Below are 25003 nucleotides of genomic sequence, written 5' to 3'. Positions count from 1 at the left end.
GGATGGGTGCATTAGTGTTGTGGAAATGGCTGGGCGTGTAGCCTGTTAGTATGTGTAGTTGATTGGGCACTCCGCCACTGTTAGGGTGTCGGCCATGTGAGGCCGCAGGTGGGCTCTGGGAGCCGGTAGAGTTGTGGATGGGGCCCGAGGATCCGGAGGACGGACCCGGGTAGCCCAGTGCCAGAGGGCACCGAGGGGTGACAGAGCCAGGAGGGGCCTTCCCCAGTTAGATAGGTTAGGGTGAGGAGCTAGGTAAGCTCGGGTGGCAACTACAGTGGTGGAGGTGTGCAGGTGGGTAGACCTGCTGGGAGAGCTACACGACTCAGCCCGGAAATTGTGCAAGGGCACCGGGAGATGAATCGGAGGAGTGAGACCCCAAATTGATAAGCACCACAGTTTGGTCAATGGGAATTGGTTTTTAGAACCCATAGTGTAAGTTGGCCAATGGATTGGCAGGGAAGGCCCCGGGTAGTGTAAAGTGTGTTAAAGTCATTTAGGAAGTAGTTAGGTTTGAAATCTCCTCGCACCATCTACATCCACTCACCTGAGGTAACGATGGTACTCCACACCATGCCATGGTTGTTTTTATTATTTTTGGTGCAAATGTTTTGGATTGTGAGACGCATCATGACGTGGGTGTGACATTGTGCTTGTGTTCCATCTCTCCCTCCTTATGAGGATTGATGATGAGTTGGTGATGGCTAATTTTGGTTAGAGGGATTGTGAAGACGAATTTGGTATCGGGGAAATATGGGGAAGACGAGACAGTAGTGATGAATTTGTAATGTGTAGATTTTGTACATATGGGGTAAGGGCAAGGGTAGTGTAGGTCACATGTGGGGGGGCGTACGGTAGGGACGAGCTTTTCTCCGCTCCGTCTCCATACGCACCTCGCCTTGCATTGCCTTTATTGATGTGTACCCTTGTGACCTTACCCCTTGCTCACCTGTCTCCCCCCCCCCCCCCTTGTCTCCCATACGAGGACTGTGTGCCACTGGGCACCGAGGGGAGCATGCGGAGTCCGCCATTGTGCGCCCGAAACTCTCGCAACCACAGCTGTCTGCATCGATGCACCACGTATGGACCACATGTCTGTGGCTGAGCACCACTGATGGACCCCATGGGTTGGAGCATGGCCCCTCTGCTGGAACCGGCCATGAAGGCCCGAGATCTTGCTGGCGGACCTTGTCTGTGGCTGAGCACCACTGATGGACCCCATGGGTTGGAGCATGGCCCCTCTGCTGGAACCGGCCATGAAGGCCCGAGATCTTGCTGGCGGACCTTGGTCACAGGGCACCGATGCCACGCAGGTGAACCACAATAGTCGGCCCTGTTGGCCATAAATAAATAAAAACGGACATGTTTGGTGCATTTCATCTTATGTGCAAATAGGCCGCCAGCAAAGAAGGATGACAACAACTGGAAGAATACCAATGGTCAGCAGAGGGAGCCGAAGAGCAAGACACCACCAAGGGTTTGTTGTTTTTATTTTTATGGAGCTATGATGACTGTGCACCAAAGGGTGCTTTGTGGTGCTTGATGGTGTTTTTGGTGCGTTGTGGGTGCTTTCTGGTGCGTCGATGCAGGGCAGACTGCCTCCCTCCCCCCAAAAGAACAATCACAGGTCCTGGGTTGCCATTGTAAATAAAAATAGCGTCGTTGTAAATAATGCGCCCCCACCGTAAGTGTTTTAGTTTGAAGACAATTCCGCAATTCGGTTAGCTGTGGGTGTAAATCTGTTAGGCAGGGTGCAATGGAGCAGCGGGACATATTTATTTGTGTTTTAAAACTGTCACACTCAGGGTCAGGTTAAATGTAGAGGGAACTACACCTACGTGCCACACTAAAAGTAAAGGTAATAGGCCCGGGACGTGCCTAAGAGGAGGAGGGTGCAGTGTTGTGGATATGAGAATTGTGTTTTTTAATTGTGTAGTACATTGTAAAATATCACCCTCCTTCCTCCAGTTGTGTATAAAGGTCAAAGTGCGTCCCGTAATTAGGTCATAAACAATCACGTTAGCCAATCATAGATTTCCTCCTTGTTGGTAGTTTATTTCCTTATTCTATGTAGGTTAAGGCTGTGTCTTCCATTAATTGACACTCCATTGCACCGAATTCAAATAGATAGATCCCCTTTCATTCCCATTCCCAAAGCCTCTACTGCCAACTGCATTTGCCGCCATTACGGCGTGGTCAGCTCGGGGAAGAAGGGCGTGCCCGCCCACCATCATCAAGGGTGGAGCCAGAGAGCCCGTGCCCACCAATCAGGGCCGAGGCGAGCTCACCGATGGGCGTGTCCTGGAGGCTGGCGGCTTGATCGCCCGAGGCGTTATATAAGCGCGCGCGGAAGCAGATGAGTTCTAAGTTCCAAGAAAGAGTTGCGCCAGAGATGGCAGAGGAGTTCTAAGTTCTTAGAGTTGCGCCAGAGACGGCAGATGATCCCAGACGAGCCCTCGGAGAAAGAAGGGAGACGCGTCCTGAGGTGAGCCAGAGAAGCAGCTTTGGCTCCACCAGTAGTTTTGGCTCCACCAGCAGTTTGGCTCCACCAGCAGTTTTGGCTCCACCAGCAGTTTGGCTCCACCAGCAGTTTGGCTCCACCAGCAGTTTGGCTCCACGAGCAGTTTTGGCTCCACCAGCAGCTTTGGCTCCACAAGCAGCGTTGACTCCACCAGGCAGCTTCGACCCGTTACCCCGCGGGAACCAGATTGCGGTGGCATCGGTGGCCGTCGAGGTCCAGCCCGACGTCCCGTGCGGGGTCAAGCCCGAACCATCTGCCCCAGCTGAACCTTCCCATTCCTCCTTCCAATCGTTCCTGCCTTCATTCCCCATTCGTGTGAGTCCGTCTTTGTTTGTTCTGTCTTGGGTTAAGTAAGACTGCAGAGGTAAGCTAAGTTTCACTGTGTCCTTCTGGTCCGTCCCTCTTTCTGCTTTATTTTATTATCTTTCCTCCTCCTTGGTTTCTTTTGGTCCTGTAAATAGTAATAATAAATCATATTCGTATTTCCTACCTCTTGTTTTCTTTCCTCTGCATCCGTCGTTGTTGTCTTTTCCCTCATTGGACACCTGTGGCGCGATTTTGGCCAACGTTTCAGGATCGGGTTAGTCTTGGTAACAGTTCGTGCTGCGGTTGCTAAACACCGCTCGGCAATCAAGTAACATCTTATCCGCGGTACGAACGGGGCTGTGCACCGGCCTTTCCGGAGGCCGCGGTGCAGCTTCTGGGACCACGTCGGTCAGCAATAATCGAGGGGACTAATCCCCCCTCAAAGGGGAACCATAGGCCGACGTTGGGTTCCGTAACAATATATATATATCTATATATATATATATATATATATATATATATATATATATATATACTGTATATATATACTAGCAAAGGTACCTGTGAATGATGGTGGTTCGTAGATGTCTTACCTGAAATGAACAATTTCCATTGGAGTGTGTATTGCTAGAAATGGGAATTCAGTGTAAATATTCAGTTAGCAGATATCGCAATGGGTGTAGCTGGTAACCTCAACAACCCCATTCCATTCTATCAGCTAAGATTTCCAATCCATGCTTGTTGTAGCTCTGAAGTACTGCTCGGGAGTGAAGGTGATATTATGAGAGCTCAGCTGGGAAACGGGTTTTGGCATGTTTTGGGCCTACCACCTGCCGGAAGATCACCAAAGTTCTTTCCATACCAACCAACCACCTCCAGGCACCTATCCCTCTCCACATTGTTTCTTCAGCTGCCAACCTTCCCCCTCTCTCTGTACTCCCCATAGCTTTGCTTTCAGCAATTTCCCACAGCATTTCATTCTGGTTTTCCATTCGATGATCCATATATCAGTTGTTTCAGTTTCACTTTTCAACATCATTTTCGTTTTGAGATATAAGTTTAGATTCGTCATTGCAACTTTTGATACGACGCAAATAGTGCACGGAAAGGTCGTCCAAACTGATTTTGGGAGTAAATTTTTTCGAATTTTCTAAGGGGTCGAAAGTGTTTTAAAGGTCATAAAGGGAATTAAAGTGTTTAAAGACTCAAGGCTCTTAAATGGGCCGAATGGGGTCCAAAGGTGTCTAAGGACGAAAGAATAAAAGGGCTCAAAAGTGTCCAAATGGTCTTAAATTGTCCAAATGGTCTTAAATTGTCCAAAGGGTATTAAAAAGTCAATAGGTATGAAAAGTGTCGAAGAAGGTATATATGTCTTAAAGGGTCGAAATGGGTATTAAAGGGTCGAAAGGGGTCTAAGGGGTGTGGAGGCTCTAAGGCTGTAAGGGGTGTAAAGGGTCTGAAGGGGTCTAAGGTGTGTAAAGGGGTCTAAGGCGTGTAAGGGGTCTAAATGTGTTCTAACAGGTGTAAAAGGTCTAAAGGGTGTAAATGAGTGAAGCTGTGTCGTAAAGAAATTACCTCGGGAGTGCAACATGGCAATAATGGGCCAAATGACCATCTCATCACGGTATAAAACCGCTATTCAGGTGCATCTTGGTTTTAAAAAACCTGTTTAAACGAAATAAACGGGATCGAAAAAAAACCGGGATAAACGCCACATTCACCAGCATATATTCAACGAGCCCTTCCGAGAGTGAGCCCTTCCTCCCCTTCCTCTCCTGCCTCCACCCCCTCCCCCCTTTCCCCCTTCCCTCCTCCTCCCTCCTCCCCTTCCCTCCCCTATCCCTCCCTCACCCCCATTCCCCCCCCCCCACCCCCGCCCGGCAATGCCGGGTACTTCTGCTAATATAGTATAAACCACTGTCTCAATGCAATCTCTTTACTTCCATGGTGACAGACAGCTTAGAGACTTAGAGTACTTCAAAATAATTTAATACTTACATTCTTTGCTAACTGGTATACCCACCCAGGTCATACCATCCTCTTTTTTTAGGCCTCAGTCACACTGGATCGTACGATTTCTGGATCGTGCGATTGATGGCAATCTGGCCGAGGTACGACCAATCGTCAATGTTTGCTACGCACTCCATTTGCAATCGCAAACAGCGATTGGTCTTCGGGGTCATCATACGATTGGTGGTACGCGTGGTTGTGCGATCACCAACGAGTGGAGAAGTTCGATCGCAAGATCAATCGTAGGTAATCGTGCGAATAGTGGTGGCGACCAGCAACCAATCGTACGGTCAATCGTGGCGACTTGCGACCGCTCGGACAATCAATCGCACTACCGATCGTGAGGTTGTACGACAGGTGGCACCACCAATCGTCAGGTGGCAGGACCAGTAGCACGACCAATCGTGCGAATACTTGACCCGCGATCATGCACGACTGGTGGTACGACCATGTAAGACCTGTCTGCGACCTCTTACGATTTGGAATCGCAGGTCAGAAGTTTTGAACATGACCATCGACCTTGCTGCGACTGATTTTGCTCTGGCGATCACCCACGACCTCTGCGACCAGTCGCGCGCTCTTTCTACGATTTGCCCGTGATTCACAAAATAACCTGGTCGCAGGCCCGTTGTGACTGGGGCTTAAAGTATCAAACAAGCCCGGCTGTGCCAATGTTAGAATTTCGGACTTGTTTTTCAATACAGATAGAACAGGTACTTGGACATTACTGAAAAGGAAGGTGTGCTTACATTCCACCAGTCCCAGAAAATGAAAACGATTGACGGGTACATGAAAAACTATCTTGGCCGTCACAAAATGAAAACAAATACCATTTTGTTTGCAATACCAACAATTAAAAACAACAACATTAATGAAACAAAACGTTTATTGACACCGCCATTGTGATTACAGTGGAAAAATTGAAATCAACTACACAGGCAAGTTGATTCTCATTGACCTCACACACATAGCTAGAGTGAGTCTGAGTGAGACAAAGCATTAAATTATTAAATATTACTGACATAAGAAAAATATTATTTACACGAACCAACCCCCCTGAAAAGACACTCCCAATCATGAACATCTTGCGGCCACCCGCCACCCCATCAATGCTGCCCTCCGAAATGTGAGCAGGCTGTCTTCACTGATATCACCAGCTTGTCCACAACGAACTGTCACATGTCTACCTGCTAGCCATCAATATGCTACGTGTAGATTAATTACGTTAGATTTGTCTTGTGTGTTGAGTTTTCATGTCTTGTTTGTTTTTTGTGTGGACGTTTAATTTTCCCAGGGAAAGGGCCAATTAGAGTTGGGTACAACTTCTCTTAAGGGGAGTGGGCAGTGTTTCAGTTGATCTTTGTTTAAAAATGACAGCCGGAGAGGAGATCGGATATGGAATTTGGAGTGGTAGTTGGAATGAAATGTTGGAAAACACTGGAGAGTGAAACCAGTCTTTACCATCAAGCACAAACCAGTTAAGCCTCCTGTGTGTCCTGGCTGACCATAACCTTCATCTTGCTCCCAGCCCACTGGACCAGTGCCGGACATGTCATGAGCAGAGATACCTTCATATATTCCTGCTGCCCTCTAGATCCAAGGGGGGATCCAAGTTCTATCTGTATTGAAAAACTCCATCTTTCCCCGATCTAGAGGCCATATTATAAAGGTTTATTTGCAAACGCCATCTTTCCCCGATCTAGAGGCCATATTATAAATTAGCAAACTCCATCTTTCCCGGATCTAGAGGCCATATTATAAATTAGCAAACTCCATCTTTCCCGGATCTAGAGGCCATATTATAAATTTGCAAACTCCATCTTTCCCGATCTAGAGGCCATATTATAAATTTGCAAACTCCATCTTTCCCCGATCTAGAGGCCATATTATAAATTAGCAAACTCCATCTTTCCCGGATCTAGAGGCCATATTATAAATTAGCAAACTCCATCTTTCCCCGATCTCGAGGCCATATTATAAATTTGCAAACTCCATCTTTCCCGGATCTAGAGGCCATATTATAAATTAGCAAACTCCATCTTTCCCGGATCTAGAGGCCATATTATAAATTTGCAAACTCCATCTTTCCCCGATCTAGAGGCCATATTATAAATTAGCAAACTCCATCTTTCCCCGATCTAGAGGCCATATTATAATTTAGCAAACTCCATCTTTCCCCAATCTAGAGGCCATATTATAAATTAGCAAACTCCATCTTTCCCCGATCTAGAGGCCATATTATAATTTAGCAAACTCCATCTTTCCCCGATCTAGAGGCCATATTATAAATTTGCAAACTCCATCTTTCCCCGATCTAGAGGCCATATTATAAATTAGCAAACTCCATCTTTCCCCGATCTAGAGGCCATATTATAAATTTGCAAACTCCATCTTTCCCCAATCTCGAGGCCATATTATAAATTTGCAAACTCCATCTTTCCCCGATCTAAAGGCCATATTATAAATTAGCAAACTCCATCTTTCCCCGATCTCGAGGCCATATTATAAATTTGCAAACTCCATCTTTCCCCGATCTAGAGGCCATATTATAAATTAGCAAACTCCATCTTTCCCCGATATAGAGGCCATATTATAATTTAGCAAACTCCATCTTTCCCTGATCTAGAGGCCATATTATAAATTAGCAAACTCCATCTTTCCCCGATCCAGAGGCCATATTATAAATTTGCAAACTCCATCTTTCCCCGATCTAGAGGCCATATTATAAATTAGCAAACTCCATCTTTCCCTGATCTAGAGGCCATATTATAAATTAGCAAACTCCATCTTTCCCGGATCTAGAGGCCATATTATAAATTTTCAAACTCCATCTTTCCCCGATCTCGAGGCCATATTATAAATTTGCAAACCCCATCTTTCCCCGATCTAGAGGCCATATTATAAATTAGCAAACTCCATCTTTCCCCGATCTCGAGGCCATATTATAAATTTGCAAACTCCATCTTTCCCGGATCTAGAGGCCATATTATAAATTAGCAAACTCCATCTTTCCCCGATCTCGAGGCCATATTATAAATTTGCAAACTCCATCTTTCCCGGATCTAGAGGCCATATTATAAATTTGCAAACTCCATCTTTCCCCGATCTAGAGGCCATATTATAAATTTGCAAACTCCATCTTTCCCCGATCTAGAGGCCATATTATAAATTAGCAAACTCCATCTTTCCCCGATCTAGAGGCCATATTATAATTTAGCAAACTCCATCTTTCCCTGATCTAGAGGCCATATTATAAATTAGCAAACTCCATCTTTCCCTGATCCAGAGGCCATATTATAAATTTGCAAACTCCATCTTTCCCCGATCTAGAGGCCATATTATTAATTAGCAAACTCCATATTTCCCAGATCTAGAGGCCATATTATAAATTTGCAAACTCCATCTTTCCCCGATCTCGAGGCCATATTATAAATTTGCAAACTCCATCTTTCCCCGATCTAGAGGCCATATTATAAATTAGCAAACTCCATCTTTCCCCGATCTCGAGGCCATATTATAAATTTACAAACTCCATCTTTCCCGGATCTAGAGGCCATATTATAAATTAGCAAACTCCATCTTTCCCCGATCTCGAGGCCATATTATAAATTTGCAAACTCCATCTTTCCCCGATCTAGAGGCCATATTATAAATTTGCAAACTCCATCTTTCCCCGATCTAGAGGCCATATTATAAATTTGCAAACTCCATCTTTCCCCGATCTAGAGGCCATATTATAAATTTGCAAACTCCATCTTTCCCCGATCTAGAGGCCATATTAGAAATTAGCAAACTCCATCTTTCCCCGATCTAGAGGCCATATTATAAATTAGCAAACTCCATCTTTCCCCGATCTAGAGGCCATATTATAAATTTGCAAACTCCATCTTTCCCCGATCTAGAGGCCATATTATAAATTTGCAAACTCCATCTTTCCCCGATCTAGAGGCCATATTATAAATTTGCAAACTCCATCTTTCCCCGATCTAGGGGCCATATTATAAATTTGCAAACTCCATCTTTCCCCGATCTAGAGGCCATATTATAAATTAGCAAACTCCATCTTTCCCCGATCTAGAGGCCATATTATAAATTTGCAAACTCCATCTTTCCCCGATCTAGAGGCCATATTATAAATTTGCAAACTCCATCTTTCCCCGATCTCGAGGCCATATTATAAATTTGCAAACTCCATCTTTCCCGGATCTCGAGGCCATATTATAAATTTGCAAACTCCATCTTTCCCGGATCTAGAGGCCATATTATAAATTTGCAAACTCCATCTTTCCCCGATCTAGAAGCCATATTATAAATTTGCAAACTCCATCTTTCCCGGATCTCGAGGCCATATTATAAATTTGCAAACTCCATCTTTCCCGGATCTAGAGGCCATATTATAAATTTGCAAACTCCATCTTTCCCGGATCCAGAGGCCATATTATAAATTTGCAAACTCCATCTTTCCCCGATCTAGAAGCCATATTATAAATTTGCAAACTCCATCTTTCCCGGATCTCGAGGCCATATTATAAATTTGCAAACTCCATCTTTCCCGGATCTAGAGGCCATATTATAAATTTGCAAACTCCATCTTTCCCGGATCCAGAGGCCATATTATAAATTTGCAAACTCCATCTTTCCCGGATCTAGAGGCCATATTATAAATTTGCAAACTCCATCTTTCCCCGATCTAGAGGCCATATTATAAATTTGCAAACTCCATCTTTCCCCGATCTAGAGGCCATATTATAAATTAGCAAACTCCATCTTTCCCCGATCTAGAGGCCATATTATAATTTAGCAAACTCCATCTTTCCCTGATCTAGAGGCCATATTATAAATTAGCAAACTCCATCTTTCCCTGATCCAGAGGCCATATTATAAATTTGCAAACTCCATCTTTCCCCGATCTAGAGGCCATATTATTAATTAGCAAACTCCATATTTCCCAGATCTAGAGGCCATATTATAAATTTGCAAACTCCATCTTTCCCCGATCTCGAGGCCATATTATAAATTTGCAAACTCCATCTTTCCCCGATCTAGAGGCCATATTATAAATTAGCAAACTCCATCTTTCCCCGATCTCGAGGCCATATTATAAATTTACAAACTCCATCTTTCCCGGATCTAGAGGCCATATTATAAATTAGCAAACTCCATCTTTCCCCGATCTCGAGGCCATATTATAAATTTGCAAACTCCATCTTTCCCCGATCTAGAGGCCATATTATAAATTTGCAAACTCCATCTTTCCCCGATCTAGAGGCCATATTATAAATTTGCAAACTCCATCTTTCCCCGATCTAGAGGCCATATTATAAATTTGCAAACTCCATCTTTCCCCGATCTAGAGGCCATATTAGAAATTAGCAAACTCCATCTTTCCCCGATCTAGAGGCCATATTATAAATTAGCAAACTCCATCTTTCCCCGATCTAGAGGCCATATTATAAATTTGCAAACTCCATCTTTCCCCGATCTAGAGGCCATATTATAAATTTGCAAACTCCATCTTTCCCCGATCTAGAGGCCATATTATAAATTTGCAAACTCCATCTTTCCCCGATCTAGGGGCCATATTATAAATTTGCAAACTCCATCTTTCCCCGATCTAGAGGCCATATTATAAATTAGCAAACTCCATCTTTCCCCGATCTAGAGGCCATATTATAAATTTGCAAACTCCATCTTTCCCCGATCTAGAGGCCATATTATAAATTTGCAAACTCCATCTTTCCCCGATCTCGAGGCCATATTATAAATTTGCAAACTCCATCTTTCCCGGATCTCGAGGCCATATTATAAATTTGCAAACTCCATCTTTCCCGGATCTAGAGGCCATATTATAAATTTGCAAACTCCATCTTTCCCCGATCTAGAAGCCATATTATAAATTTGCAAACTCCATCTTTCCCGGATCTCGAGGCCATATTATAAATTTGCAAACTCCATCTTTCCCGGATCTAGAGGCCATATTATAAATTTGCAAACTCCATCTTTCCCGGATCCAGAGGCCATATTATAAATTTGCAAACTCCATCTTTCCCGGATCTCGAGGCCATATTATAAATTTGCAAACTCCATCTTTCCCCGATCTAGAGGCCATGTTATAAATTAGCAAACTCCATCTTTCCCCGATCTAGAGGCCATATTATAAATTAAGTGCATGTTCTGTGTTTTCTCATTAAGGATCCATTGCTGCCCACGCCCTCGTCATGTAACATAGTGCGTACAGTAGGGTAAATAATTATGGCTGTGTTTGTTTTCAAATCACCATTTCTGTGATATTAAAACTGCTATTTAATGTAACGGTGTGGGGACATTTTCTCTTCCAGCCATCGGGCTATTAGGAAAAAGAAGCCATTGTAAAAGTATGGGATTTCCCTTTTCCCACACACTGTTTCAAATTTGGCCAATTGCCATCCCGCTATCCCTGTGCCATGCCCCACGTGTGTGGCGTGGAGTGACAAAAAGTTTGCATACCCCACACACTTGAAAATACATTAATTTGCAGTCAATTTTTGCTACGATCCAACACTTCACAAACTTTTCGTCGTAACATTTCTCACCTCACTCGTTATCACAAACGTATAAATACTTCACTTGTCTCTAACAGTTTTAAGGATTAACCAGAGATGGTCGTGCTTGTCTTCTTGACCGGGAATTTTTCACTTTCCTTGAGTGCCACGTTCCGACAGATGGGCTGCAAGATAAAACATTTCAAAAAATATGAACAAGGACAAGAGTTCATTACACACCTCAAATAAAAACAGTAAAGAAAACAGAAAACGGTATTTTAGTTCGTTTTTTAAACTATTATAAACATTTCTACTCTAACTAGTAACTACTACGGTTGACTATTTGAAACCCTGATTCATGAACCTGGGACCCCCATATACAAATCCCATATACTGTACCAATGTCCTTGCAATATATATGAAAAATGCACAGATTTTTCCGAATGTCCTCATTCTGCACATGTTCATGCTCAAGCTCCACCATGCGCCTTGATGAGATGAGGTGTACCGTACTCGTTGCGGAGGATTGGGGCTGCCGCACCAGCTTCTTAGCAAGGGTTATGCTGGGTGGATTGCTATTGCTGGGTAGATTATGCTGGATTGATTGCTATTGCTGGGTGCATTATGCTGGGTGGATTTCTATTGCTGGGTGCATTATGCTGGGTGGATTGATATTGCTGGGTGGATTGCTATTGCTGGGTGGATTATGCTGGGTGGATTATGCTGGGTGGATTATGCTGGATGGATTGCTATTACTGGGTGGATTATGCTGGGTGGATTATGCTGGGTGGATTATGCTGGGTGGATTATGCTGGGTGGATTATTCTGGGTGGATTATGCTGGGTGGATTATGCTGGGTGGATTATGCTGGGTGGATTGCTATTGCTGGGCGGATTATGCTGGGTGGATTATGCTCGGTGGATTATGCTGGATGCATTGCTATTCCTAGGTGGATTATGCTGGGTGGATTATGCTGGGTGGATTATGCTGAGTGGATTGCTATTGCTGGGTGGATTATGCTGGGTGGATTATGCTGGGTGGATTATGCTGGATGCATTGCTATTCCTAGGTGGATTATGCTGGGTGGATTATGCTGGGTGGATTATGCTGAGTGGATTGCTATTGCTGGGTGGATTATGCTGGGTGGATTATGCTGGATGCATTGCTATTCCTAGGTGGATTATGCTGGGTGGATCATGCTGGGTGGATTATGCTGGATGCATTGCTATTCCTAGGTGGATTATGCTGGGTGGATTATGCTGGGTGGATTATGCTGAGTGGATTGCTATTGCTGGGTGGATTATGCTGGGTGGATTATGCTGGATGCATTGCTATTGCTGGGTGGATTATGCTGGGTGGATTATGCTGGGTGGATTATGCTGGGTGGATTATGCTGGGTGGATTATGCTGGGTGGATTGCTATTGCTGGGTGGATTATGCTGGGTGGATTATGCTGTGTGGATTATGCTGGGTGGATTATGCTGGATGCATTGCTATTCCTGGGTGGATTATGCTGGGTGGATTATGCTGGGTGGATTATGCTGGGTGGATTATGCTGGGTGGATTATGCTGGGTGGATTATGCTGGGTGGATTATGCTGAGTGGATTGCTATTGCTGGGTGGATTATGCTGGGTGGATTATGCTGGATGCATTGCTATTGCTGGGTGGATTATGCTGGGTGGATTATGCTGGGTGGATTATGCTGGGTGGATTATGCTGGGTGGATTATGCTGGGTGGATTATGCTGGGTGGATTATGCTGGGTGGATTGCTATTGCTGGGTGGATTATGCTGGGTGGATTATGCTGGGTGGATTATGCTGGATGGATTGCTATTGCCTTCTCGGCAGTCATTCAGGGCAGGAATTTGATAATTTGTTCAGTTTGATAACTTACCTAATCTTCGTGAAGGAAACAGTGGGGTCTTTAGCATCCACTAACTCATGCTGGCAAATGGATCGCATAATTATTTTTTGGCAAAGCGTATTTAACCTTTATGCTTAAAAAAAAGTAAACTCCAGTGACCTTTTATACTTTATCTATGATCATCCTTGGCCTTGATTCCCAAATATGTGATTATTGGGGGTACTGGCATGTTCACTTACAAAGTAGATCTATTTAAACTGGAGCTTTACAAACTGATAAGGCAAAAAGAGAGGCCAAAGGTTCTTGGTCTAATGCTACAAAAAATAGGATAGGTAATTCAGATTTTCTCTTGAAGAGAAGGGTCTATGAGACTAAATAGCGGAGCAATGGTTCTGCAATTCTTCGAGTGCTGTTGGCATTCACCCCACATACAGTAATACTCCCATGTGATATTTGCTACAGCAAAGCGAAGTAGTTTGGCTACAGAAAACTGCATTGACTTGGAAATGAGAACCATGCCGCACTAAACCAAGGTAAGCATTGTAACGTTACCATCATTGAATTTGAAGACCCAAGTTCAAGAAGTACTTAAGTCACAATATTACTCCATGCAAAATCATTACCTCCGCCACCAAAGGTTATGTTTTCACCCCTGTCTGTCCGTTTGTTTGTTTGTGAACAAAATATCTCAAAAAGTTGTCGACGGATTTGGACGAGATTTGGCAGAGATGTAGCGTATGTCACAAGGACGAAACGATTAGATTTTGGTGAAGATCTGGATTCGGTTCCGGCTACTAGAATTTTAAAAGTGATTTTTCACTATTGGGAGATAGGGCCAAAAACGATACGTAGCAGGATATCTCAAAAAGTTGTGGACGGATTTGGACGAAACTTGGCGGACTTGGTGGATTGCGTGGATTGCGTGTGGTGGAAACTTGGTGGATTGCGTGTCGGACAAGGACGATTCGATTAGATTTTGATTGAAGATCCGGATCCGGATCCGGCTAATAGAAGTTCTTAAGCGATTCTTCACCATTGAGTGATATGGTCAAAAACGAGGGGTAGATCAGGGTATGAAAGACTGGACTTGTGGTAATTCCTGTGATTGATTTTGATTGAATGTGACTCTTTGTGATTTTCTGGTCTACTCTGACATACAAAACGTAAACTGTTCACCAGGCGGAGGTAAGCTCTCTATTGAGTGCCGTTCTAGTTACAGGCATGGATTGCTACCATACTAGATGGAGTTGCTGGTTCTAAGTCACTTTGCAAAAAAAATAAATGTGACTTCAGTACTTCTTCCACTCAGGTCTTAATTTTTCCTTTAATTCGGGTTTAACTATGTAGAAGTGTGCGGTGGTGCTTCTTTTTTATCTGCGCCTTCAGTGACCAATCCAAGTTTCCGTAAGCATTTAAAAGTGTGCATGAAGTGCAGACTGGTGTCATGTATAGACCAGATGAAGTGAAGCAGATAGATTGCCCACTCCTCGTAGGCCATTAATGAGCCAGCTGAGCTTGTACTGACCATCTGATAATTCTGAGACGAAATATTGTTTCTCGAATGGGACAGGAAAAATTATTATTACTGCTCAAATAGGAAGTCACAACTTTTGGGATAGAGTACTGTGTTATCATCACTGCAAACAGTCACTTTGTCTGTACTTGTTACATCGCCAATCATTTGATACTTGTTTGGCATGACAATCAATTTGGAAATGTCAAAGGCTAAGTTTACTAAAATAGCTTTTTTGTCAAAGCTCGAATGTAAATCCATGATAATGCCTTAAAATAGGTGTTTTAATAGGAAGATGATACAATGAACATACGAGTTAGCTGACAAGTAAAAACAGTCATCTCACTATAATTCACCAAATGTCTGTCCGTCCGTCCGTCTGTTCCCAGGTACCGCAAAAACGGCTGAACCGATCGCAACGATATTTTGGGTGGGTAATCCTGGGACCCCCTGGAGTAAAATAGGCTATATTGTTTTTCCAATTTTCCAGTTTTTCCAAACATGATGGAATAATATTTACCGATATGAACAGTGATGTGGCTTTTATTGAAATTCTACAAATACTGTTTAGATTTAGATGAGAATTATGAACCTGCCGCGAATGCGGAAGTGGACAGATGACGGCAATGCGCGGGTTTGATAATATCCCAATAAAACCGTCATTCAATCGTAATGTTAAATCGTTAAACGTTAATTGTGTGAATCGTTTTGTTAAAGTATCAATTGATGATTGGAATTGAGTGAATACAATTACGATTTTGAATTCGTAATTGTGTTCACCCAACCGTACGGAACTTCACATCAGGATTTAAATATTTGTTTATGTCACGAATGTTTTTAAAAGTTTATTTTTTATATTAATGTCATTTAATTTGTGATTGGAGTTATGCTGTTTGGAATGAAAAAAGAGATATCGAGTTCAAGTGAATGACGAAATGCCGTGACGGTTTCTACTTTCTAAACGTGAATTCACGGATCGCCATATGCAGATTCGCCACGGACCCACGATTTATGTTTCTATACATGAACATACCCGTTTGTTTGCGAACAGGTACGTTTTTCATGGAAGGAAGTAAATATATATATATGGAAGTCCTTCACGAACTTGCTGTCCATGTCTGACATGCGACTGAAGGTGCTACAGGAATGTGGAATTTATTGGTTTCATGCTTTAGCATTCGCCGTTTCTGCATTGTCTGTTTGCTTCTGGCCTCCCACCCATGCGTATTAGAGGTATCTCACTAGTTCATATAATGTAGGGTGTCATCACATGTCCTCCATGATATATACGTGAACAGATGAAAAATACACTAACATTTCTAGCATTTGGAATAAATGTAAAGAAATATGGAGAAGCAAAGTAAATTACATATGTTGCTTTTCCAATAGCCAGCGGGCATCACGTCCTGAAGACTTCAAATCTTTGTCCTCCCTAGTAATAAGACGTTTGGAACCGATCTCGGACATTGCAGTGTCCTCGTGCCATCTGTCGACAGAGACAGATTTGATCCTTAAAACAAACTTGGGCTTACAAAGATATAAAACCGAACTGCCAGAAACATATCCACACCACAATTTGATTTGACTTACTCAAACTATTACAAAAGTACGATCTGCTGAAAGGTACAAGCATGTACAAGGACACTTAGACACACAATAAGATATCTTCGTCCATTATGCGGTATCCATACACTATTAACTTAATCGAACACATAAATAATCTACCATGTACCAACCGTGTTATCACCTTTACTGTAATCAAACTTGATGTCTGCATCCTTTTTATAACAAACTTAGGTGTTAAATTCAATCTTTATGGAGGGGATTTAGATATGTACTTATGCACAAAAAATGAAGGAGATGTTGTTGGATCTTTAACATCCATAACCTTTAACATCCAATGCATGTAGAACAGCCAGCTGAATGTTGCCATCCGATAGAGGGTGCGCTTCGGGACACAGCGCCTCTTGCTGGCATTGCATCAGAATTTACGGTTTTTTTTGTTTGTTTTTTTGTTTTTGTATACTGAATCGGGGCTCGTGAAAGAGCTAACATTTATTTCACAAACAAAACTTGAGCCCGAGCAATAAGTTCTAAAGTAATTACCTATTGCAGGCGACATCAAAATTTCTCATTTGCAATGTGAACCCTAGAAAAGTTGAGTCTGTTGCACTTTGTTGCTTCGAAAACTATACTGTTACACTCAACCTTAAATTGTCATCTAGAAAGGTGTACTGTATTTACACAGTAATATTGCTGTACCAGACTCAGCTTACTCAATAACAAAACAAACCTGCAAGCTACCAAGGTTAATTTATAGTGGGAGGTGAATTAAGCTTTAACAAGTCACAAGATGGTCGTGAACATAAAACAGAGTAAAGAAGCATATAATAACATAAGTGAAATAGAGCAATGATAAAATGGAAAAGTAAAGTTAGGTCTCAATATACAGACTTGGCATTTACTATGGATTTTTTTTTTCTTGACTTGGGTTTACTTTCTTAACTCAGTATATCAATCTGGTGAGTTTCTTTTACACTTTGGTGATTTATTTCTTAAAAGAACCATGTCACTGATTGTCTGTCGCAGCAAGAAGTCAACAACAGGATTATATCACAGGTGGCGTGACAAAATGTAAGGACAGGTACATTTGACGATTGGCTTCACAATCGGGTATATAAGGGTTGTTGCGTTCTCTATTAGTGGAAACAACTGCTGCACGTCTACAAAAGTTATTGCCGCTTCCTCTGGAGATGGTCCGTCAACTTGACAATGCTGTTTGTCATGGAGTGGTGGCTTTACGAAATTCTGGCATGAAACAGCGTGCTATTGCTCGGCAGTACGGCATCACTCAAGGTCAGGTGTTAAAGATCCTGAAACGAAATGCTCAGAGGGGTGTCCCTACTCCAATACTGAGGCCAGGACAACCACGCAGAACCACAAGGAGAGATGATCGCCAGCTGCACCGGTTAGTCCGCAATGGCCGTACCAAGTCAGCTAATCGGCTTAGGGCTGAGTGGCAGCAACTGACAAATGTGCCTGTATCCAGAAGGCTAGTCAACCAACGACTGGTTCAAGCAGGCTATCGTGTCAGGCGTCCCCTGAGAAAGCCACACCTGACCAGGCAACACAGCCAGCGCCGATTGCAGTGGGCCAGAGAGCACCGTCAATGGCAGCCAGGACACTGGAATCACGTGACCTTCAGTGACGAGTCTAGATTTCTGGTCTATCGTCAAGATGGCCGCGTCTGAGTGCGCAGACAAGTGCATGAAGCCCACAACGAAGATTGTATAGTGCCAAGAGTCCAAGCTGGAGGTGGTGGGGTGACCGTTTGGGCTGCTTTTCATGCAGGGGGCAAAACTGACCTGGTTGTTCTGAATGGAAACCTGAACCAGTTCAAGTACAGGGTCATTCTGGAAGAAACATTGCTTCCATTTGCTCGTGCAGCCTTTCGAGGAACTTTCTCTTCCAAGATGACAATGCACGGCCTCATCGTGCTCACATGATCCAACACTTTCTTGCTGACCGTGGTGTAGAGCATATGGAGTAACCTGCCATGTCCCCGGATATGAATCCGATAGAGAACTTGTGGGCAGAATTAACGCATCAAATCGACAACTTGGACCAGCAGACTACCTCTGTGCGTGAATTGCAGCAGACTATTGTCACTGCATGGCAAGCGATTCCTGTCCAAACCTTGGCAAATCTCGTGAACAGCATGCCTCGACGTGTACGTGCTCTCATGAATGCTCGTGGGGGTTACACGAAGTACTGAACTGTAATTTTACTGTCCGTAATCCCAGTCATAATTTAGCTTTTGTTTTTTTGAAAAAAAAATTGGCTAATGTGCAAAAGAAAGAGATACTTCTGGAAAACGTACAGAAGTTTAACACAGTACTGTCTGTGAATTGAGTTCGATATCAGTTTACATCACTTTCAAGGATCCATTTATTTGCGTCGAAATGTCAAATGTGGTTTTTGTTTCTTTTAAAGGTCACATCTATCTATAATTCCAGTAATCTCTGTGTGTATGTTTGTATGTTTGTATGTTTGTATGTTTGTATGTATGTATGTATGTATGTATGTATGTTTGTCTGTGACCGCTGTTTCTCGACAACTACCGGTCCGATATACTTTAAACTTGCCAGGTATATTGCTGGGGACCCGAGGATGTGCCTTTTCAAGGTTTCATATTAATCGGAGAAGTAGTTACCGAGCTATGTCCAAAAAACGATTCAACCAATCAGAGAGCAGCGAGCTATCACGTGTGCCGAACGTGGCGAACAGACTCTGCCTCGGACGGCACATTTGAGAGCGTATTCATTTATTTCCCGTCGGCAAACTATGTTGGCGCTATGTTGGCGTTAAACTATGTTTTAAAACTAATTAAAACTAATTTGCGATTCTTTCGCTTTGCGATGCGATTTGCGATTGCGTTAAACTCGCTCGGGCGTTAAACTATGTTTTAAAACTAATTAAAACTAATTTGCGATTCATTCGCTTTCCTGCGCGTTTGTGCACGCGATGGCGATTTCTTTACCAAACTCCGCAAGCCGTTAGCTTTGGACCAAACCATTTCATGTAAATAGAGGGGGGGGATTGTCACCGTACTCGCAAGCCGTTCGCTTTGGACCAAACCATTTCATGTAAATAGAGGGGGGGGGGGGGGGGTTGTCACCGTACTCGCAAGCCGTTCGCTTTGGACCAAACCATTTCATGTAAATAGAGGGGGGGGATTGTCACCGTACTCGCAAGCCGTTCGCTTTGGACCAAACCATTGCATGTAAATAGAGGGGGGGGATATACTTTTAGATATATATATAGTACGGGCATGCCCTAGTTAACAAAATCTAGAATAATTTCAACATAATTCCAATGAACTTTTGGTTCTAAGTCATCTTGAAAAGTAAGTTCACCCCCACAAAAAAAATATTCCATATTAAATGCCAAGTCTGTATATATATAAACATATAAATATATAAATATATATATATATATATAAACATATATATATATATATATATATATATATATATATATATATATATATATAAACATATAAATATATATATATAATAAAAAAAATATATATATATTTAAACATATATATATATACATATACATATATATGTTTGATGAGACCTTCAAAATTGATCACTTGGACTTATACATCACAAACATCTAGTGTTTTCCAGCAAGGCCAAATATGATTACAGTATTCCCAAAAATAATTTTCAGGTTTAGTGTCCCCAAAAAAAACAAGATTACTTTGTGTAAATTTTACATTTTTCCATTGTACATCACAAAAGCTTTAGTGTCGTCCAGCAAGACAAATTATATGGTTATAGTATGTCCCAAAAATAATTTTCAGGTGTACAGTGTGCTCCATAAAAAACATGATCACTGTGTGTAAATTTAACATTCTTTGCATTTTACATCACAAAAATTCTAATGTTGTCCAGAAAGGCCAAATATGGATACAGTATATGCAATTTTTTTGGAAGTGTACAGTGTGTTCCAGAAGAATATCATTTTGTGGAAATATCACCACTTCTAATTTCCCACTGAAGGTGGGCCAATGCTAGATGTAACAATTTAATGGCAAAGAAAATACTTTAAAAAAAAGAACAGATGTGGACATGTCGATGTAGGAAAGTAAATGTCTTCTAAAGAAATACAAATCTGTCTTCTTTGCTGTTCCCATCTCAGCACATAACTCATGATGCTATGGGATCCCAGGTTCAAACTGCATGCTGCATAAAGTGTTGATTTATTCATTGTCTACACTCTACAGTATCCTTGTAATTCATGTAAAAGTAGTGATATTTACTCGCAATGTTGTTCTGAACGTGATAAGAGTCACGTAACCCCTTCATAAATCCTTAACAAGAAAAAAAGAAATCAGAGATTGCAAACCCTTGCCAGGATGTATTTTCAGTAGTTTTTAAGGCTTTTGTGTTAAAACAAATATGGCGGCCGAAGCACATGACCGATGACGTCATAATTATTTTTTTTTCTCCACCAGTTTATGCCGACATGGTGCTCAATAAATTTCATCTTGATTGGATGAAGTTTTGTACTTGTCGAATTATAACGTCATAATGGAGGCACCTATGACATCATCATTAACATATTTTATTCCCAATAGAGAGTTCTTTACAATGAGCGATGTCTCAATTTTTTCTATTCAGCGCTTTCCGAGATATAGAGGTGCAAAGTTTTTCGATTTTTCCAAGATGGCGGCCGAACCACGTGACCTATGAAGTCATAATTATCATTAAAAAATTCTTCAGGTATAGCTGCACCTATGGTGAAAATTTCATGTCGATCGGACCAACGGTTGCAGAGAAAATCATATTTATTCGGTGCGGACAAACAGACAAACAAAGAAACAGACAAACAAACGGACTCAAATGCAATGCCCTCTCCTCTGGCGAGGGTAACAACAAAAATGTGAACTACAGTTATATTTATTGGAGAATATTCAACAAATTTCATGTGACGATTCCAGAATAAAAAGCAATTAATAATGGGTTGAAGCATTTGAAACAATTATTTGAGAAATTACAGTCCATTTTTGTAGGAACAACAAACAAGGTTAATTTTAGTTCAACATGATGATATTATGATGCAAATTAAAACTGCTTCTATTTGGTATACATTAGGTTCAATAAGGAGGTGTTTTGTGGTCATGTGTACCTTGCACGTTTGGAGTTCATTAGCCAGTTAACAAATTCCTTGGCCCGTGCGTTGTCCATGAACTTGCTGTAATCGCTTGTGAAAGTGCCCTCGGAATGACGCTTTGCGATCGAGTGCCCCGTTTCCTTCACAGACCTGCGCACAACATAATTCTTTTACTTAGCGAGGATCAAATAAGTGGCATGACAGAGGAGAAATAAATATGAATTACAATGGGGATCTCATCGTGGACTGCCACACAACCGGGCATAATGCAATGGTCATATGGATTTACTTTACACAAGTTTAAATAAACACCATTCATGGATGAGGGTTTCAGCGAAAGTCCTCAAAAAGCCAGAATTCTCGACATAATATCACTGCAGGCCAAGCCAGAGAAAACTAATGTAGATTGTAATATGCAGTCGAGTCCCATAAGAATAATTAGACGTATTCATTCCACAAACCATGATTGGACTATTCGACCTAACAAAAACTCAAATTAATAAATTAGTTACATTTACAGTAGGCCTGTTACATGAAGCAGTCAAATAAATGCCTTTTCTGACAAGTAGTAATGGAAATACATTCAAGAATATGAAATGTTAAGGAGCATAGAAAGAGAGCACGAAATGGGTAATAAAAAGCTCTTTTGGATTTGCAAAGACAAGTCTGAAGGGGAAGTGAAAAAACATGTATTTTTAGAATTTTAAGTCATATGGATTCATGAAAAACACAAAATCAGCTTAAAATACTGATAGACCAGCAAGATACTTTTCCCAACCAATCATTTCTCACTGTAGATAAATTAATTAATTCAGAGTTCAGAGATATGGTGAGACTCAAAACCAGAGATTGCAAAAAAGATGCAAGCAGAGATTGGCACCAATCAGAGAGAGAGAGAGAGAGAGAGAGAGAGAGAGATGGAGGAGAGAGATGGAGGAGAGAGATGGAGGAGAGAGATAGAGGAGAGAGATAGAGGAGAGAGATAGCGGAGAGAGATAGCGGAGAGAGATAGAGGAGAGAGATAGAGGAGAGAGATAGAGGAGAGAGATAGAGGAGAGAGATAGAGGAGAGAGATAGAGGAGAGATAGAGGAGAGAGAGAGAGATGGAGGAGAGAGATGGAGGATAGAGATAAAGGAGAGTGATAGAGGAGAGAGATAGAGGAGAGAGAGAGGAGAGAGAGAAGAGAGAGATAGAGGAGAGGGATAGAGGAGAGAGATAGAGGAGAGAGATAGAGGAGAGAGATAGAGGAGAGAGATAGAGGAGAGAGATAGAGGAGAGAGATAGAGGAGAGATAGAGAGATGGAGGAGAGAGATAAAGGAGAGTGATAGAGGAGAGAGATGGAGGAGTGAGAGAGGAGAGAGAGAGGAGAGAGAGAGGATGAGAGAGATGGAGGAGAGAGAGAGAGAGAGAGAGATGGAGCAGAGATCGAGGAGAGAGAGAGGAGGAGAGAGAGGAGAGAGATGGAGGAGAGAGACAGAGAGAAAAAAAAGAAGAAAAGATTAGAGATTAGGAAGAGAGATGCAATATTGCGAAACTGGGTCAAAGGATGAGGAGCCAGCTGGGCATATAACTGGACAAGAAGGAAAACAAAATAACTGGGACATGAACAATGCAGTAAAACTGAAACGTTCTTACCTGTTGCTAATGGCAGCTGCTTGGCTTGGCAATGAATTACTTGTGATCATAATTACCAGGAACAACAACATCGCAAGAAGTCTGTTTGAACTCATCTTCACAGCTGTAAAGGATAGAGAAAAAGGACCAGGATAAAACTTTACAAAAGAGAGTTTACATAATTTGCAAATTGAATACAGCATACTGGAGAACACTCGGTCTTAATCACAAACATAATTATTTCAAAGAGAAGAGGAAAATCAACCAATTTTGATCAAATATTACTGGTTGCTGATCATTAAGTGCTTGGTCTAACTTAAAAAGCAAATTGACGAAATCATTTAACTTCCTAATTTTTGCAATTATTTAAAGTAAACAATTTTCCAACATACTCACTGATCAAACCTCTCTATTTGACTTCTTGTCCACAAATGGACAATCACCGTTAAGAGTCCAATCGTATGGTCTTTTTATTTCACTCCACCTTCCTTTTCATTCCATTACGGAACTTTATCCTTGAACTGGCCTACATTTTTGCTGTGTTCACTGTATTTAAACGTAAGTGAAGATAATATTGAAATTGAGATAATGGAGGCACGTAATCAGCAAATAGGACATTGTGAAACAAAATAGGAACTTCCACTGAACACACAACAAACGTACACGACATAAAAAGGTTCCAAAGAACAGCTGAAACATTTTTTTTTTATTGTCCTACAAGTAGAGGATGCTAGGGTGGCATATATATATATATATATATATATATATATATATATATATATATATATATATATATATATATATATATATATATATATATATATATATATTTTAATATATATATACATTATATATTGGAGATTGTGGCTGGCTCAATAGTGCAGTGGGCTGTTGACACGTTATCAACGGAGGTCCATGGTTCGAGCCCCGTGTTGTCAGAATTTTTTCACACTTAGCCCCTCGCAGGAATTTGATTCCTGTTTATAAAATTGTACATTATATATATATATATATATAATATTATATATAATATTATTATGTATAATATTGTAATATTATGTAATATTTTATATTTGAGATGTCTAGCATGGGTTCGAATTTTGGCGAGCACCTATGAACTGTCATCCTGGTTTTTCAAATTGGAGTGTTGCATCAATACGTTCATCGGACCGACGTTAAGCCGGATGACCTATCTGCCAGTATTAGTCGTTGGTGGACTTTAACTCCCCGCAGTGGTTTTCCTGAGGAATAGGCAAGTTATTTCCAGCACTTTGCCCAAATTACAAATTCCTGCCACCTTGTTGGCCATCAGGCCTGGCCAGCCTTCCGTGAACATTCTCCGGCCAACCCGAAAATAAGGTTGGGATAATTGCAACCATTAAAAAGTAGAAGACAATGTTTAAAGACGGCTGAAACTTTCGGAAAATATGCGTGAAAAAGTGAAGATGAACATTGCACAGAAGATAAGTCAACAAGCAATGAAGATAAAATACATTACATTTGCAGTACTTGAGCAGTCACGTCACGGGACGATGAGGATCCGAGTACTCTGAGTCCGATCTTTTCGACCTTTTATCCTAAAAGAAAAGAAAGTAGCACCTGTCATAATTATCCACGCCCACATGACGTGTTCCTGTGTCAACCTTGACTCATCATATGGAGCCAGGGCGGGCAAATGGAATTTGTTGGGGGAGGGGGGAAGGAGAAGCTTCATGTCAATTGAATGACATGAAAATATTTTATTTCCATAATACAATCATAGTTTATGGAGTTTCAGAATGAAGCCTTTTGAATTTTTTTTTCGTGAAAATGATCAATGATAAATCTTACCTTGGACCATAAACTGTTTGAAACATTGAGGGTAATATTCCCACGAAATATTTTCTGTAAAAGTAGTTGGTTAAAGTTTAGGGGAAAAAAATTGCTGGAACTTTTTATGATTAATAATTAATTAAATGTTAATATACAAA

General features: G+C 41.7%; 1 protein-coding gene across 1 annotated transcript; it reads right to left on the bottom strand.

The window, feature by feature from the left end:
- Nucleotides 1-10434: 10434 nt before the first annotated feature.
- On the bottom strand, nucleotides 10435-24639 carry LOC137411018 (pro-glucagon-like). Its single transcript, XM_068096473.2, has 5 exons — nucleotides 24532-24639; nucleotides 23055-23157; nucleotides 21433-21567; nucleotides 16103-16219; nucleotides 10435-11540 (listed from the first exon to the last, which is right to left on the bottom strand). The coding sequence occupies exons 2-5, from the start codon at nucleotides 23147-23149 to the stop codon at nucleotides 11456-11458; spliced, it is 432 nt and encodes a 143-aa protein (XP_067952574.2). The 5' UTR covers nucleotides 23150-23157; nucleotides 24532-24639; the 3' UTR covers nucleotides 10435-11455.
- Between the last annotated feature and the right edge of the window lie 364 nt (nucleotides 24640-25003).

The sequence above is a fragment of the Myxine glutinosa genome, chromosome 1 (assembly GCF_964187855.1).
Source record: "Myxine glutinosa chromosome 1, kmMyxGlut1.1, whole genome shotgun sequence".
Lineage (NCBI taxonomy): Eukaryota > Metazoa > Chordata > Myxini > Myxiniformes > Myxinidae > Myxine > Myxine glutinosa.
The sequence above is the reverse complement of the archived record's forward strand: the minus strand, read 5'-3'. Positions and strand labels throughout refer to the sequence as shown.

Bases quoted from the DNA above. Each gene is read 5' to 3' on its own strand.
- LOC137411018 (XM_068096473.2), bottom strand. From the start codon at position 23,149: ATGAGTTCAAACAGACTTCTTGCGATGTTGTTGTTCCTGGTAATTATG. The intron at 21,568-23,054 runs GTAAGAACGTTT...TGTTGTGCGCAG, and splicing joins GCAGCTGCCATTAGCAACAG to GTCTGTGAAGGAAACGGGGC. The intron at 16,220-21,432 runs GTACACATGACC...CTCTGTCGACAG, and splicing joins ATGAACTCCAAACGTGCAAG to ATGGCACGAGGACACTGCAA.